Source organism: Canis aureus, chromosome 13, assembly GCF_053574225.1.
Source record: "Canis aureus isolate CA01 chromosome 13, VMU_Caureus_v.1.0, whole genome shotgun sequence".
Lineage (NCBI taxonomy): Eukaryota > Metazoa > Chordata > Mammalia > Carnivora > Canidae > Canis > Canis aureus.
In genome coordinates this window covers 10,199,712-10,216,893 of record NC_135623.1, presented here as the reverse complement: position 1 = coordinate 10,216,893, position 17,182 = coordinate 10,199,712, and the positions used below count along the sequence as shown (strand labels likewise).

Below are 17,182 nucleotides of genomic sequence, written 5' to 3'. Positions count from 1 at the left end.
CTTGGGGCCCCTGCTCTATACTAAATAGTTTAGATGAGCTGAGAGAATTGCTTTATCTTTCTATGCCGTGATTTCCCATTTTTTAAAGGGGGATTTAAATAGGCCCTAACTCAGAGTCGTTATGAGGAGTACATCATATTCAGGTGCTTAGCCCAGTGTAAGCTCTGCAAGTGATTTTGATGTGGCCAGTTCACAGACTGGTATTTGGGAACCATTGACCTAGTCCAAACTCCTTATATTGCAGATAAAACTCAGATTCAGAGAGGGATGCTGAGTGTTCGATAGGGTAAGCATCATAGACTAGAGGCCAACAGATCCAAGCTACAGATCTGATTCTGCCCCTGTGTCACTTTTTCCAAGTTCTTAAACCTCTTAGGGCTTAGATTTCTTCATCTCTAAGAGGATATTTTGAGAATTCTTAAACCTCTGATCTTTTCGTATCTGTGATTTAGTTTTTCTGATAACCTAATGAAACTATTGAGCTTTTCTCCCTCTTCCCTTCTCCTTGTGTGCCTGTCCAGCCATCTCTATGGCTCATTTCTTGTCACCATTCTTACTCCCATATCTAACTTCTGTCGTTTACTCTTGAATTCCCAATAGAGCAAAGAATTATCATTAATAAAGTTCTAATTTAAAAAAATAAAGTTCTAATTTGCCCGAGAAATAAACTTTAATTTGCATTGAATTTTCTAGAATTATCACCTCCTTAAACTCCCAATTCTCAATCTTCACTGAGACATTCTAAGCCTGTGCTAACACTTGGTGATAGATGCTGGTGATGAATTCTGATTACAGTGATGGTTTGCACCTCCCTTCTTACTGTCATTACACAGGACTGTATTGTATTGCCTTCTAATAATTTCATGGTGGCAGTAGGTGTGGAAGTTAAAAGTCCACGACAGACTTGGATTTGAATCTCAATTCTGCTACTTGCTAACTGGGTGACTTCGGAAAAATTATTAGTAACCTTTTTGAGCCTCAATTTGCACTATAAAATTGAGGACAAATAGTGTGTACTTGATAGAGTTGTGAGGACTGAGTCAATACAATGTAAATACAATGTCTAGGTCAGTATGTATGTATGTATGTATGTATGTATGTATGTATTTATTTATTTATTTATTGTTGTTCAATTTACTAACATACAGAATAACCCCCAGTGCCCGTCACCCATTCACTCCCACCCCCCCGCCCTCCTCCCCTTCTACCACCCCTAGTTCATTTCCCAGAGTTAGCAGTCTTTATGTTCTGTCTCCCTTTCTGATATTTCCCACACATTTCTTCTCCCTTCCCTTATATTTCCTTTCACTATTATTTATATTCCCCAAATGAATGAGAACGTATGTTTGTCCTTCTCCGACTGACTTACTTCACTCAGCCAGTCTTATATCCCAAAGTTGACTTATGTTTGTCTGAGGATGGGAATCATTTATAATGCTGGTGCAATTATATATTTTTGTTAAGCACAATTAATTGCTTGATCTGTCTCCCCCTCCCCACTTCTTCCTCCCTCCCTCCCTCCCTCCCTCCCTCCCTCCCTCCCTCCCTCCCTCCCTTCCTTCCTTCCTTCCTTCCTTCCTTCCTTCCTTCCTTCCTTTCCCTCCTTTCCCTCCTTCCCTCTTGTTATATAGCTAACATGTAATGTTACATTAGGTTCAGGCATATGATTCAGTAAGTTTATACATTCTGCTATCTCACCACAGGTGTATCTATCATCTGTCACCATACGCTATTACAATATTATTGACTATATTGCCTGTGCTGTACCTTTTATTCCCATGACTTACTCATTCCATAACTGGAAGCCTGTACCTTCAACTCCTCTTTGCCCATTTTGCCCCTCCCTGCACTCCCCTACCCGGTGGCAACCATCAGTTTTTCCTTTGTATTTACGGGTCTATTTTTTTCAGCCCATTTTCTTTGAACCTACATTAAGTGGTGCAAAGTCTCCTGGATCCAGATGTGGCAAGAAGAATTTAGGAAAGCTGTAACTGTAGATGGGACATCTGAATGGAAATCCCTGTTTCCTGCTGAAAAGCAACCTTTTAATTATCATTTGGGAATACTTCTTAGTCTGACTTTGAACATACCATCTTAACGTGTCCTTATAGGTATAACCTTGGCACATAGAGGGCTTTCAGTATATATTTGTTAAATGAGTGAGTGTTCTTGAGTACCCATTGTTGTCTTAAATGTTGAATATTTAAGGAAATTTGAAACAGGATTCTTGACTCCAAAGAGCTAAAGTTGATAAACAGGATTTACATAGAGAAGTATCTAGTAATAGGTTTTGTATGGTTGGTGCCAAGTCAACTGAATAAATGCAGGCATCTGCAGGCATATACAAGTGGCTGGCATAGCTAGAAAGAGAGAGGGGAGAAATGGGACTTTATCTGGACCTTGTAAGGAGGCTCTTAGATAACCCAAAAAGAGAGGGAGAGATATTACAGTACGGGCAACAAGGACAAGAATGTGCAAGTTATGTTGGGAAACAATGGTATCAGAATGGTTGTAGTTGAGTCATGCAGGGAAGAAAGAGCCCAAAGATAAAGTTGGAAGAGTAGATTGTAAATTTCCTCAGGTCAGAGGCCACTTCTTTATCTACTCCAACCACTTAACACACAATGAATAAAAACTAGAATTGAATTTCAAAGGGTTATAGCAAACTGTGGAAATGAAGGACCTGGACTTGGTCTTCTGGAAGCCAGTAAAGGATTTTTGAGTAGAGAGATAATATGGGCAAAGTGGTGATTTCGGAAGATTTGTTGAGATAGGCTAGTCTGCTGTACTTGCCATAGCCTCAGCTGCCAGCTGTTAGCTTCAAATTTGTAGCCTCACTTCTGACTGCTATTCTGAACTCTAGACCTAACGTTCCAACTGTCAGCAAATGAAAGTGATCAGTTACAGTTTGAAAAATGGAAGTAGATAGAATTATTCTGGGAAATTGGGAGAACTGCTCTTTATAACATTTTTCTTTTCTTTTTCTTTATTTTTTTTAAGCTATGGGTCTTTTTACCTCCTCTCAACATGCGCATAACACCCAAAGTTTTACACGCAGTTTTAGGTGGTTTATGGCACCCCTCTCCAAATGTATGGACCCATGTACGGACCTGTGGGTCCATGGATATCTTAAGAACCTGTAATACAAAATGAAGGAAAGAGGGCTAACAATGAGTAAACATTTAAGAAGAGAAGGAATAACCAAAGATGAAGGAGGAACACAAGGGTGCAATGGAGTTTCATATTCAAGAGGGAGAGTGAATTTAAAAGATGAAAGATGGGGGCGCCTGGGTGGCTCAGGCGTTGAGCAGTTGCCTTCAACTCAGGATGTGGTCCCAGAATCCCAGGATCAAGTCCCACATTGGGCTCCCCTCGAGGAGCCTACTTCTCCCTCTACCCGTGCCTCTCTCTGTGTGTCCCTCATGAATAAATAAATAAAATCTTAAAAAAAAAAAAAAGGTGAAAGAAAGGTTAGCATTGTCTTCTGAGTTGGCAGTTAGGTAGGTGACTATGGAGAAAGCAGTTTCGGTGAATTTGTGGGGCTCAAAGCTACACAGGTCACATGGGGGGAAAGAGGAGGTGAGGAAAGGGAGACAACATTGTCATCATACTTGTTCAGGAAGCCAAGGAAAAGGAAAGAGAGAAGTTAAAGATCTACAAGTTAGGGGATAATTAAGTTCCCAAAGAGAAGGGAAGAGGTGGGATCCAGATTTCAGGTGGAAGGACTTGCCTAAGTTACCAAAGGATGTCTCTGCAGATGAAAATAAAACAAAGAAAATTAGGGTATTTTTGATAGCTTGGTGGACTGTAATGGTCTTTCCTTTTTTTAAAGATTTTATTTATTCATTAATGAAAGAAAAAGAGAGAGGCAAAGACATAGGCAGAGGGAGAAGCAGGCCCCACACAGGAAGCCTGATGCGGGACTTGATCCCAGGACTCCAGGATTTTGCCCTGGGCGGAAGGCAGGCACCAAGACGCTGAGCCACCCAGGGATCCCCTGGACTGTAATGGTCTTATTAAAAGTCAGAAACAAGTATCAAATCCTTCTAATTAAGTAACCTCCCATGATTAACTGAACATCAGTATGTTTAATCTTAGAATTTCCCAGTGGGCAGTTGGGTAATTTGTTGGGTCTTCATAGCATTTGGTTGGGCCAAGTTTCTAAGAAGCATCAAAAAAGAATATGATTAAAAAAAAAAAAAAAAAGAATATGATTCTCCCCCCCTCCCCCCCTTCTTTTTGATTGACTAGAGTGTCTTTGAAAATCCTACTTCCAGCATTAGGTAGAAAGATTCTTGCTGAGCCTGGGATTAACTTAGGGATTTATGTGTGGGGAGCCAAATGTAAAATTTATTAAAAAGTTTAAAAGTCTGAGCTGTTTGGAGCATTCTGAAAGTTTAATAGTTAAGTTGTTCTTTGGCTTCTGTAATGAATTTCCTTGCTGAAATATTATGATCTTAAACCTGAGGCACTCTAGTATCCTCTTGTCTCAATGCTTAAATCAGGAAAGAGCTTGCATGTAATCGGTGGGTCTGTAACACAGGATCCTAAAAAAGAATCCTTCAGCTTTGGAGCACAGTTGTTCCATAAAATCCTTTTCTGAGGAACTTACAGCTCAGCTCTAAAGAAGGCTAGCTGGTCTTGAGAAGGGCTTGTGAAATCATGTTGCCCTTAATAATTAGGCTCGGAATAAGTACTTGACCTCTTGCCGGTGATTTGAAGGTCTGTTTTTTAGCTATTGGAAATATGACTAGTATGAGAACATCAGGTCTCCATAGCGTATTATTCTCCTGGAGGGCTTGGTAGGTGAACGGAATTACTTACGGAAATAGTAAAATGGACCGGTGTCACATCTTCAGGTCAAAAATAAAAGAGGCAGTGGACTAAAAAGAAATCCTGGGGATCCCTGGGTGGCTAAGCGGTTTAGTGCCTGCCTTTGGCCCAGGGCGTGATCCTGGAGACCCGGGATCGAGTCCTACATCGGTCTCCCTGTGATGGGGCCTGCTTCTCCCTCTGCCTGTGTCTCTGACTCTGTTTCTCTTTCTGTGTCTCTCATGGATAAATAAATAAAATCTTAAAAAAAAAAAAAAAGAAAAAGAAATCCCATGAATTCCGCCTCTTCTTCATATAGTCATACACGTAAATATATAAATATATTTGTATATACAATAAAATAAATAATAAATATCTTTATATATATATTAAGTAGGCTCCATGCCCAGCATGGTGCCCAATGTAGGGCTTGAACTCATGACTCCAAGATCAAGACCATGGATGACTTACCAACTGAGCCACCCAAGATTTCCCTGCCTCTTCTTTAAAATGTTGATTAGTTTAAAAGGAAATTTGATAACTTCCTTTTCCATCTGTGTATTATTTAACATGTCAAGACAAACATATATAACCTTTATAATAAAAGAAATTCTGAGAAGGAAAAAAAGGGTAAACTTGTGTTTCTGGAGTGAGAATTTTGTAAAAATGGAAACAGGCCATTCTTGGTTATGAAGATATTAGTGTAGTGAAGCAGAATGGCTTTGGTAGTGGTGAAAATGTTAGGGGGGCAGAACTTTTTGTTAGCTTTAATTTTATTTTCCTGTCGTGGCTGCATGTTTCAGTACAAGAGTGACACTTATTGGGTTATTGGTTTTTTTTACATATTGGACTGTTTTCCTGTAGGTGACTTGGCTCTGATTTCATTCTGTGTGTTTCATTAACCAGTCTTCTAATCATATATTGGCCAGTGAAGAAAGTTTTTGTTTTTGTTTTAGGTCATATCTTGCAGAGTGGTAGCTGTTAGCCACTTTAAGAGATACAAAAAGTAAAACATGATTTCTTAAGGAGTTAGTGATCTCATTGGTGATGTAAGAATGAGCATATTAAAAGTTCAGGACTCTATATAAGTGCTGATTGAGTGATTAGCATAGTAAGTACCATAAAAATGTGTAGGACAAAGAGACAGTTGGGACCTGGAGTTGTCAGGAAAGGCTGCCAGAGTAATTTTTCTTAATCACACATTTGATCATGTCATCTCCTATTTAAAATCTTTTGAAGCTTTCCCTTACCTTCTTCTATCAATTTCTTAGTGGTAAAGTTTGGACTCCTTAACTTGTAAGAAAGGTTGTGATTTGGCCCATGGCATCCTATCTAGTTTGAAGTCTCTCCACTACTTAATACACATCCTGTCTTTCAGGCATCCTTGATTCTGTGCACTTCTCTGAACATAAGCTCCTGGTTGTCTCCACGAATTTGCATTAGGTGAAGTTTACATGTAGTAGCTTTGTTCCTTCCTTTTAATTCTTGGCTAGCTTCTACTCCCCTTTTACCATTTAGTTAGGGTCTCTCCTCTGGAAACTTTCACTAACTGCCCATGTTTCCCTCTCTTGTTCAAGTGGCCTAACCGTTTTCTTCTGTTCTTGGGCACTCTGTGCTTAGCTCTGTTATAGTGTGTATGAAACTGCACTGAAGTTATTTCTTTTTTTTTTTTAAGTTATTTCTTTTCTCTGCTAGACTGTCATCTATTTTATTATTTTTTAAGGTAGGCTCTACACCTAACATGGGGCTTGAACTTACGATCCCAAGATCGGGAGTTGTACAATCCACCAGCTGAGCCAGCCAGGTGTCCCAAATGTCATTCTTTTAAAGATAGGGACTGTGTCATTGGTATCTATTGTCAGAGTCAAACACAGGCTCTTCCAAGTATCTAGGGCCTTAATAAAGATGTATTCAAAGAAGAAATGAGTGAATGAATGAATGAACTAGATTTTAAAGAGTAAACAGTGTTTGGGGCACTTGGGTGGCTCAGTTGGTTGGGTGTCCCAATTCTTGATTTTGGCTTGGGTCATCATCTTGGGGCCATGGGATTGGGGTCATCAGGCTGTGTGCTCCACGCAGAATCTGCTTGTCCTTCTTCCTCTGTTCCTCCCCCGTTCATGCTCTCTCTCTTTTAAAAAAAAAAAAAAATATATATATATATATATATATATATATAAAAATATATAAATAGCATTTGGAGAGAGGTAGAAAGGGAGAGAGTAGCATGCCATAAAGAGAAAATAGTGTGAGCAGCATCAGTGATTTAGAAGAGACTGCGTTTGTAAGCTGATTCTCATTCCGTCTGTAGATGACACAGGCTTGGAAGGGTTAATGAAGATGTTGGATAACTGAATCAGCCTCGAAAAAGATCAAAATATATTGGAATGACAGTGGTCAAATCTAATAAAAATCCCAGTTTTGAGTACTTGCAGGACTCTTAAGTGAAAGGTGGCCTGTACTTAAAATTCTGACAGTTCCAAATGAGAGCCAGTAGGGAGAATTTATAAGGAAGCAAATGATGACACTTTATAGAACTATTAAAGTGATACATATTGCCTTAGGAGCTAATGAATTCTCTATTAAATTTTAAGTATCAGGAATAGTATAGAGTTATGTAGGATTTGGGCAGACCTTTCAACCCTGAACAGATGATTCTTTGTTCTTGAAAGGAATCGTGTTTCAGCAGAGGATAAGAGTAGATAGCTAATTCTGATTCCCAAGTTCTGTGGTATATAGTAGGAAGAGATCGCTGTTCCTTGCAAAGCAGGAAAAAATTCAAGGCTGAAAGAAGGATGTGACATTAAGACCAGAGACAGTGAAGAGATAGCATTTACCAAGTGGCTATAAATTCAGAAATGTGAGTAGGTGGTACATTGACCTGGAAGTGGAGAGCATGCCAGCATTGTTCAGAATCGCACCTATGTGGCTCTTATGAGGCAGTCAGTTAGGAGGAACTGGGCAGGAGAGACGGAAAAACCTCACTTTGTGTGGATTACTAGTGAACTAGAGTTACTTAATTCTCTGACTTGGAGAAAAAAATGGAAGAGTTGAGCAATGGTGGTAATTCAGTTTCGCAAATTGTCATGGTGTGCTTAGTGGTAGAAGGTTAGGCAGGTGGCAGTTCCTGGGGGATTAGTGATGGCAGCTTTGAATTGCTTGACTGTGTTTTCTAGCACAGACCAGAGTAAGTTTAGATGCTCTTAATAAAAGGAATAAAATGAGAATGGAGTGATAAAGCTTGGGAATGATTAGGATGACTGCTAAGGAGAAATGTTTGGAGCAGGAAATACAGTGTGGCAGCGTGGTGGCTGAATATGAACTGGAGATAAGGTAAGGTGAGGATGACGCCAGAGGATGCATGTGGAGGTAGTAAATGCGAACCAAGTTGTTGGGAAGCTAAGGTAGATTCACCATATGTGGGGTGGGCGGCAGTGGCAGGGAGTGGTTGATGATAGTGAGGATGATTTGAACAAGATAATAGGGGGATGGCATGGGCTTCAAGTAGGTGAAAAGGAGCAAGGCCAATGGATCAGTGGTCTGGAGGTGCTCTGGGGAATTGGCAGGTGTGGGAGAAAGGGAGTCCTCTGCAGGATCGGGCCTCTGGAACAGCGGCAGTCATGCTTTTGTTAATGAGGTCCACAAAACTGAGGATGAAGGAGAGTGTGCCTACAAAGAGGAGGCTCTATAAGAAGGTGGAGGTGACGGAGATGTGCAGCGCAGGTAAACTGAGCAGCTTTCCGAGGTTGCCGAGTTGGTAATGACTGGTGAGGAAACTGGAACTAGGGGTAGAAAGTGGGGTAGGAAGGGGGTGAGAGCAGAGCACTGGTCTTGCAGATGGGTTTGTGAAGAGGGAGATGTACAAGTGGCCCAAACGCCAAGGCCGCTCTGCTTCTCCTGCGGGCGGTGTTCACAGCTTTGACTTTTTGGAGGTTGCTTTGCGGGGAAGCAGAGAATCACTCACCCACCAGGTTATGGTGCGAAGGAGACTTTGCCATGGCTGTGGGTTTTGAGGCTATGCTGCGTCTGTCTAATCTGTAAAGTAGCAAGATGGTCAGGACAGAAGATGAAGCTCAGACAGGAGAAATCTTCTCAACAACACAACATTTCTCATGGGTCTGTGGAAACCATCACCACGGTGTGTGCAGAAGCTGGGGTGTGGACAAAGCAGGGGTGTGGGAACTTATCCGGGCAGTGCTGAGCCAATGCCTTCTCTGTGTTTCCTTTACAGATGAACGGGACCGTGTTCAGAAGAAGACGTTCACCAAATGGGTGAACAAGCACCTGATGAAGGTAGGACTCCATAGATGCTGCCCTAGCCCCTTGGCTACTCTTAAGCTGGATCTCTCAGTCCTTTCTCACTGATAGTTCAGAGTGCTTGTCATGTGCCTCATGGAGATACACATGTGACTTTTTAAAAATAACTAACGTAGTCATAACAGTGTGGAAACTTGTACTGATCAGTTTCTTGGAAAGGAGAGTAATAGATGCCATTACCTCAGAAGATTGAGGGTGAGGATACCAGGGGGTGATTCCTGGACTCAAAAACACTTTGTTCCTAGCTTTATAGATTATTTTATAAGCTTCCTTCTTTCTTTTTATTTCTAGAGAAACAGGGATGGGTCAGAGAGGGGCTTTTGTTCTCCTTCTTTCTCTTTAAGTGCATAAATCTTAAATGTTTAGTTTAAGCAATTTTTACATGTGCCTATACATTATCACCACCATGCGGTTTAAGTTGCAGAACACTTCCCAGAATGGCTTGGGTTGGGGGGAGATTGTATTATTGTTTTTAAATAGAAGAGAAACCAAGGCAGAGGTATGTTAAAAGCCCTCCTGAGGACGACCAGTATGACTAATGTGACAGTCAAGATTTGCAGACAAAGTTTTTGGATATTATATAATAATCACTCAAATAATTTACATAATTTTGAGTTATATTGATTACTGCTCAGGGAAAGGTCACCAGTGACCTCTTACTTGCTATATCCAGTAGCCTAGTTTATCTTCCTCTTATTTGGTTTCTCCGTTGCATCTGATACTGTTGACTAACATTATTTCTTAAAACCCTCTTTTATGTTGGCTTCTAACACACTGCTTTTTCCTGAATTACCTCTTTCCTCTATAAATGCCTTTTTCATGCCTCTTTAAGTGGCTTTTCTTCCTCTGACTCCTCCATGTTGCTGGTCCCTAGGGTCCTAACCATACTCATTTTCTTGTTTGGTTCTCTGTACTCTTCTTTGGCAGTCTCATGTGTGTTAGTCACAGTGATCACTGGTGGTGTGGAACATAAAGAAGCACAAGTAGAAAAAGGATATGAGGTGATCTCATAGAATCTGGTGTCTGGATGCAGCTAGGCTTTATGAAAACTAAACATTATCAGGCAGCTACTCCGTCTTTTTATTGAGGCCTTGTGTTGTCTCACTTTTATTTCTTCCTACATATCTCCTACGTTAATTGCTTTTGCCATTGTTTGTGGAAACTGTGGTGGCTGTCTCTCAATGGTGACGTAAACCCCGTGGCTATAATTCTGAAGACACAAAACAAAATTCTGATTGGCTGGAATTTTCTTTCCCTCCCTGGGTCAGGTGTCCATCTATAGTTTAGTAATCTATGGCTAGGGAGATGGTTACATAAATCAGACGTGGCTCCTAGAGGCCACGTTTAGTTGGGACTGCAGGTGAGGACAGTTTTCAAAATAAAAGATATGGATGTGGGTGTAATGACAGAGCCATTTCCTATATTCTTTCCTAAGCCAAAGACAGTGCACTGGACACATTCATCTGGACATCACCCAGACAATATCCCATATCCAACACATCCTAAATTGCTGAATATTTTCATTCACATACATAATTATCCAAGTTAGGAATCTAGAATGTTTTCTACCCATCATTTCCCTTGTTACCATCTCCAGTCAGTCACTTCCAACTCAGAAAGATGCCTGCACCTCACTTCTCCATCCCCATGACTTCTGCTCTCGTCCAGGGCCTTTTCAGCTTGCCTTGATCACTTGATAGTTCCTAATAAAGTTTTCTGTAGTAACACTGATAATGCAAATAGTAGTAATAGTTTACTGAGTGCTTACCGTAAAGCTAGCATTCTGGACTAAGTCTTCTATGTGGATTATCTTGTTTACTCCTCAGTGACCTGATGTTGGAGTCTCTTTCAGTTTTCCCATTTTATCAGTGAGGAAAAGGAGGTTTAGAGAGGTTAACTTAAGGTCATACCACTAGAAAGAGGCAGAACAGAAATTTTATTTTATTTTTAAGATTTTGATTTTATTTGACAGAGCATAAGCAGGGGGAGTGGCAGGCAGAGGGAGAGGGAGATGGAGAGGGAGAAGCAGACTCCCTGCTGAGCAGGAAGCCCACTGCAGGGCTCGATCCCAGGACCCTGGGATCACGACCTGTGCCGAAGGCAGACGCTTAGCCCCCTAAGCCACCTAGGCGCCCCAGAACTGAGATTTTAGAATTCAGGTAACCTAAAGTCTAGAACCTGTGCTCTTAACATCTACAGTAATGGCCCAACTTCTGCCTACCTTTCCAGGCTCATAGTGTCGAATTCCCCTTCTACCTCAGGCACTTGCTGAACTGTGTGCCATGTTATTTTTTGACCCTGTATCTTAGCTCATCCTGTTCCCCGTGTGTGAAGCCTCCCCCAATCTCTGTTCTGTCTGCATAACCCCAATTCACTACCACCTTGTTAAATATGTAACTGAATCTCCCACATGGAATTGGCTACCCTTTCCTTTGTGCCCTCATTGTTTTCCCTGTGTGCTTTTGTTATAGCACTTGTGTACATTCTATATCTTTCTGTTTGATTTTAACTTGAAGGCAGACATTACGTCTTACTTGGTTAGTGCCAGGATAAAGAAGAAAGGCAGAGAGACAGGGAGAGAAAATTGCTATTCCCTTTTAATTTCTTCAATATGTCCCATTTGCCTCTAGTTCGGCGACACAGAACTCTGTCATGATGCACAGTCCTTAACAACCTGCCTCCAAGCTGCCCAGCTTCATTTGCAGGCATTCTCCCCTGTGTAGCCGGAGCTGTGGCCACAGGAGATAAGTCACTGCTCTCTAAACACAGTGTGCTTTCACACCTCTTTGCTTCTTCATCTCTCTCTCCCTAGAAGGCACGTCCCAATCTCCTCTGCCTGGCCATCACCCACTTATCCTTCAAGGTCCATGTCCAGTATCACCTTCCTGAGAATCTGACCTCCAGTCCTCAGCCTAAATTAATCTCAACTCTATCTCTGTTCCACAGCGCTTTGAAGTGATGGCTTGTGTGTTCACACATTGATCTCCCCCCATCAGTGTGCTCACTGAGTGCTCAGACTGTATATGTACTGCTTTCTCTGCCACATACTACACTGCAGATGTAAGAGATACAGTGCAGTGCATCTCTTGCCTTGAGTAAATAATATTTTAATATTTTAATAGTATTTTATACCTTACAGACCACATTCTTACCTGGCTTGATTCTGATGATAATTCTGAAGGCAGTAAAGGTATTTTATCTTGTCTGTTTTCACAATGAAGGAAAGTGAGAATTAGAAGGGCATAAAGTGACTTTCCCAAGATCATATAGCTAGTGAAAGTGGGACCTAGGGACCATTCATGAGTCTTCTAACCAAAATCATATGCTCTTTCTACTAAATATGCCCCCAACTTACTCTTTTGTGCCTCATCACTAACAATTGAAAGAACTGAATTTATCCTGACTCAGGCTTGTCTCCTAAACTTTGTAGTTGAATACAAATGCCCTGGCTCTCTGCTGTTGCCGGTTGGACCTCTGCCTCAGTGCTGCGTGATGACAGGAGGCCCAGGGAGGGAGAAATGAGATGAACACAGCAGAGCATTGTTAGAAATTGGAGGCCAGCCAGAGCCTTACTTCAGTCCCTGGCTATTTTTCCTCTCTCCTTGGACCCCCAACCCTATAAGTTCCAATGGCATTTTCTCATCTTGGGATATTTCAGAGAGAGAGAGAGAGAGATTCACTGCTAATCAGAATCCTTGCTCCATGCTGTCATTCTTGAAACTTTGGGCTGAGAACTACAGATCAAGATTTGTTTTTTGTAATTCAGGCATCCCTTGCTCTGCTCCCCAAGTATACCCGGAATAATGTGGCCGTTGGCAAGTAGATGGTTATAAGATCAAAGCAACCAAGTCTCCAAGTTGTGGATTTAGTTGACCTAGGATCTCTTGGATCCCCAGCTATCTCTGTGGGAAACTGTTGTGGAATCAACAATTCTTTATTAGTTAAGAATACTGTTGGTCCAATCTTAAAAGAGGTTTGTTAAGGTTGTTAGCATCTGTAATTATAAATAAGCTAATTTAGAATGCAAACCTACAAACCCAAGAGTTCTGGGCATATGCTAGAACTGTCAAAAAGAAAAATCTAGGGGTACCTGGGTGGCTCAGTCAGTTAAGCATCTGCCTTCCACTCGGGTCATGATCGGCTCAGGTCATGATCCCGAGTTGGGCTCCCTGCTCAGCGGAGAGTCTGCTTCTCTCTCTCCCTCTGCCACTCCCCCTGCTTGTGCTCCAACCCCCCTTTCATGAATAAATAAAATATCAAAAAAAAAAAATCTGGAGGGGTACCTGGCTGTCTCAATCAGTGGAATGTGTGACTCTTGATCTCAGGGTTGTAAGTTTAGATATTACTAAAAAATATAAGAGAATAAAATGTTAAAAAAGAGAAAGCAAGAAAAAAGAAAAATCAGAGTTTTATTACTAAAAAAAATTTTTTTTAAAGTAGGCTCCATGCCCTACTTGGGGCTTGGACTCATAACCACAAGATCAAGAGTTCCATGTTCTACTAACTAAGCCAGGCAGGCACCCTGAAAAATCTAGAGTTTTAAATGAGGTTTTATGTAAGTTATTTATGCTGTGTCTCAAGGTCCTGGTAGCTGATAAAACTTATGCCCCCAGAGAGAACTCCCAGGAAGGATGAGAGAACTGAGCGCATGAGCTCCTAAGGAAGAGAAATGCTTTCTCCGATTAGTTCTTTTTTTTTTTTTTTAAACATTTTATTTATTTATTCATGAGCAAGAGACAGACAGGCTGGCAGGCAGAGGAAGAAGCAGGCTCCATGCAGGGAGCCCGACGTGGGACCCCATCCTGGGTCTCCAGGATCAGGTCCTGGGCTGAAAGGCGGTGCTAAACCGCTAAGCCACCTGGGCTGCCCCTCTCTGATCAGTTCTTGGTGACTTCAGAAGTTATAGCTAGAAGGGAAAGGCCGATATTAGCCTCACAGATGGAACAGTTCTTTCCCTTTTTATTCATGTATGCAATCTAGTAGCTATTGGCCTTCCTCGAATTTCAGTGAAGAATTCCAGTATACCAATAAAACTTTTCCAACTCTGAATTTTTACTCCAACATTCTCAACTTCTTTGTGTGAGGCTGTCTAATTGGACACTAGGTTGTAGATAGCTGTGGTGATTCTAGGCACCCTTGTTGTGCGGTAGCCATGAGACAACTCACGGAAGCATGGCGTGGACTTTTACACGCCTTTGCTTATTCGCATCTGTGTGGACAATCAAAAGGAGACTGGCGGAAGAGTTTCATTGAAGAGATTGACAGAGCAGTGCACTTGAGACACAGAGGGGAGGAGCACTGCCAGTGTGGCCACATGTTGGTGATTCAGGAACCATCTCTGCCCAGACCTGTGTTTTCAGGACCTGATTTCATTCCAAACACATCTCAACCCCCACTTGAAGTTTTGGTCCTACATTTGGATTGAATTTTCTACTCCTACACCTAAGTGCCTTGCCTGCCTGTTAGATGAAGCTACCTTATGTGGATTTTAGAATCGTAGTCATCTTCAGAGAACCTTTGTGAATCAGGTGTGGCTGGTGCCACTCACTGTTAGATTCCTCAAAGCTTAAGGAATTCTCCAAACAGAGAGATAATAGAATTCTTATCAGTAAAGAGCCTCACACTCTGCTCCCCTCTCCCTCTACTTACCCCAACAGGTTTCCAGCCTCTACTCATTCCCTGCATGTTCTTTCACAAGCAAAAAGTCTGGGACAACTGCAATCTGTTTTTAAGCCTTAGCATTTAGGCTTTTCCTTGAGGATAAATTTGGCCATTGAATCAACATGGGATCCCCCTCTTGCAGTTTAGAAATCACAAATTCAGAAACCCATTTAAAGTAACCAGGCTCACTCTAGTTTACCCTGTACCTTTTATAAGTATAGAGGAAAGTAAATAACAGACTCTTCAAAGCTTTCTCTTCTGACCTCTTTATTGTTCTTCAACATAGTTTGGGTCAAGGAAATTGAGCTGCTTGTGTTTCTTTTAAGTCTTAGAGGAAAGCTTTCCTTTGGTTTTCTGCAGGTATCAGAATACCATGTGACAGTCCTTGGTTCTTTTTGGAAGAGGGGGAGGTCCTCTTAGTATGTCCTTTCTGCCTGTCAGGCATCATGAAGCCTTGTAAAGGGAAAGAGCACTGAACTCAGACTCCGGAGACAGTGAGGGGACACTTCCCAGCTCAGTGATCTTTCACAGGTTACTTAACTTCTCCAGGCAACACTCTTCTCATCTGGCAGCTGAGAGTGTTAAAATCCCTTTGGGCCAGATTCTGATTCTAAGTACTTAAGTACCAGTTTATTCCCTTGCTAAAGCCACTCAGAAGCTGGGGGGAGCCATTTGTTTTTCTCTAAGTTCACATTAATCTTTTTTTTTTTTTTTTTTTTAAGTAGCTATACACCCAACATGGGACTTGAACTCACGACCCCAAGATCAAGAGTCACATGCTCTACTGACTGAGCCCGCCAGGCGCCCATAACTTCAAGTTAATTTTTAAAGAACTGGCAGAGCAGAGCTTTCCTTGGCTTATTAATGCCCAGGAGTTGGGGAGGATTGGTCTGGGTGGACTTGATCCCTCAAAAGTTAGTCATTTATTAATTATTAAAAGTAGCTTTTTTTTTTGAGATTTAATGCACATATCCTACAAGTTTCCCATTTAAAGTATATGGTGGCTTATAGTATATTCAGAGTTGTGCAACCATCACCACGATCCATTCTAGAACATCTTATCCCCAAAGGAAACCCTGTACTGTTCAGTCTCTCCCTCAACGCCCACCCGCATACCTTTCCCCAGCCCCAGACAACCACTAATCTACTTTCTGATTCTATAGATTTGCCTATTCTAGATATCGTTTATAAATGGAATCATATAATAAATGACCCTTTTCTTTGTAACTGGCCTCTTTTTTTTTTTTTTTTTCCTAAAGATTTTATTTATTCATTCATAAGAGACACAGAGCGAGAGAGGGCCAGAGACATAGGCAGAGGGAGAAGCAGGCTCCATGCAGGGAGCCTGATGCGGGACTTGACCCCGGGACTCCAGGATTGCGCCCTGGGCTGAAGGCAGGCACTAAACCACTGAGCCACCCAGGGATCCCTGTAACTGGCTTCTTTCACGTAGCATATTGTTTTCAAAGTTCATCTACATTATAGCAAATACCAGTATTTAATTGCCAGATAATATTCCATTGTATGGATGTCCCACATTTTGTTTGTCCATTTATCAATTGATAGACATTTGAGTTATTTTCACTTTTTGGCTATTATTATGGATAGTAAATACTATGAACATCCATTCATATATACATATTTTTCCTGGACATACATTTTCAGTTGTCTTGGGTATACATCTGGGAGTGGAATCACTGGGTCTTATGGCAACTTGTGTTCAGCCTTTTGAGGAACCATCAGACTGTTTTCCAAAGCAGCTGCACCATTTTACATTCTTACCAGCAATGTATGAGGGTTCCAGTCTCTCAATATCCTCATCAACAGTTGTAATCTTTTTGATTATAGTCCTCCTGTTGGATGGGGAGGATAGTTTTGATTACATTTTCCTCCTGACTTGGTAGTGATACTGAGCATCTTTTCATGAATTTGTTAGCCATTTGCATATATTCTTTGGAGACATTCACTAACGTTGACAGTGATTTTCACAGGGAGTGCAAACAGGCAAAGACCTAGGTAGTTGAAGTTCAGTCATCTTTTTGTTGACAGAATAACATGAGTCTTTGTTGAAGAGAAACATATATTGATGATTTCTGAGCAGTCTTAGCTTCGCCTGGCTGCCTCTAAAACATCTGATGCTTGGTGTACTGGACTTTTTCTTGTCTTTCCTCTCCCAGTTTTATTGAGACAGAAATGACATACATCATTGTATAAGTGTAATGTGTACAGTGCATTGGTTTGAGTTACATATATTATGAAATGATAAGCAGTAAGTTTAGTTAGCATCCATTGTGTCATATGGATATGATCAAAAAAGGAAGCAAAAAAATTACTTTCCCCTTGTGATGGCAACTCTTAGGATTTATTTTATTTTATTTTTATTTATTTATATATT

The 17,182-nt window shown here is 41.2% G+C and overlaps 1 protein-coding gene across 22 annotated transcripts in view; it reads left to right on the top strand.

Annotated features, from left to right (window-relative positions):
- MACF1 (microtubule actin crosslinking factor 1) overlaps window positions 1-17,182 on the top strand; it is a 338,748-nt gene that overhangs the window by 120,904 nt on the left and 200,662 nt on the right. For all 22 annotated transcript variants that reach the window (XM_077844666.1, XM_077844665.1, XM_077844663.1 and 19 more), the window contains exon 2: window positions 9,041-9,102. In XM_077844666.1, coding sequence (XP_077700792.1) covers window positions 9,041-9,102 — 62 coding nt within the window. The remainder of the gene's footprint in view (window positions 1-9,040; window positions 9,103-17,182) is intronic.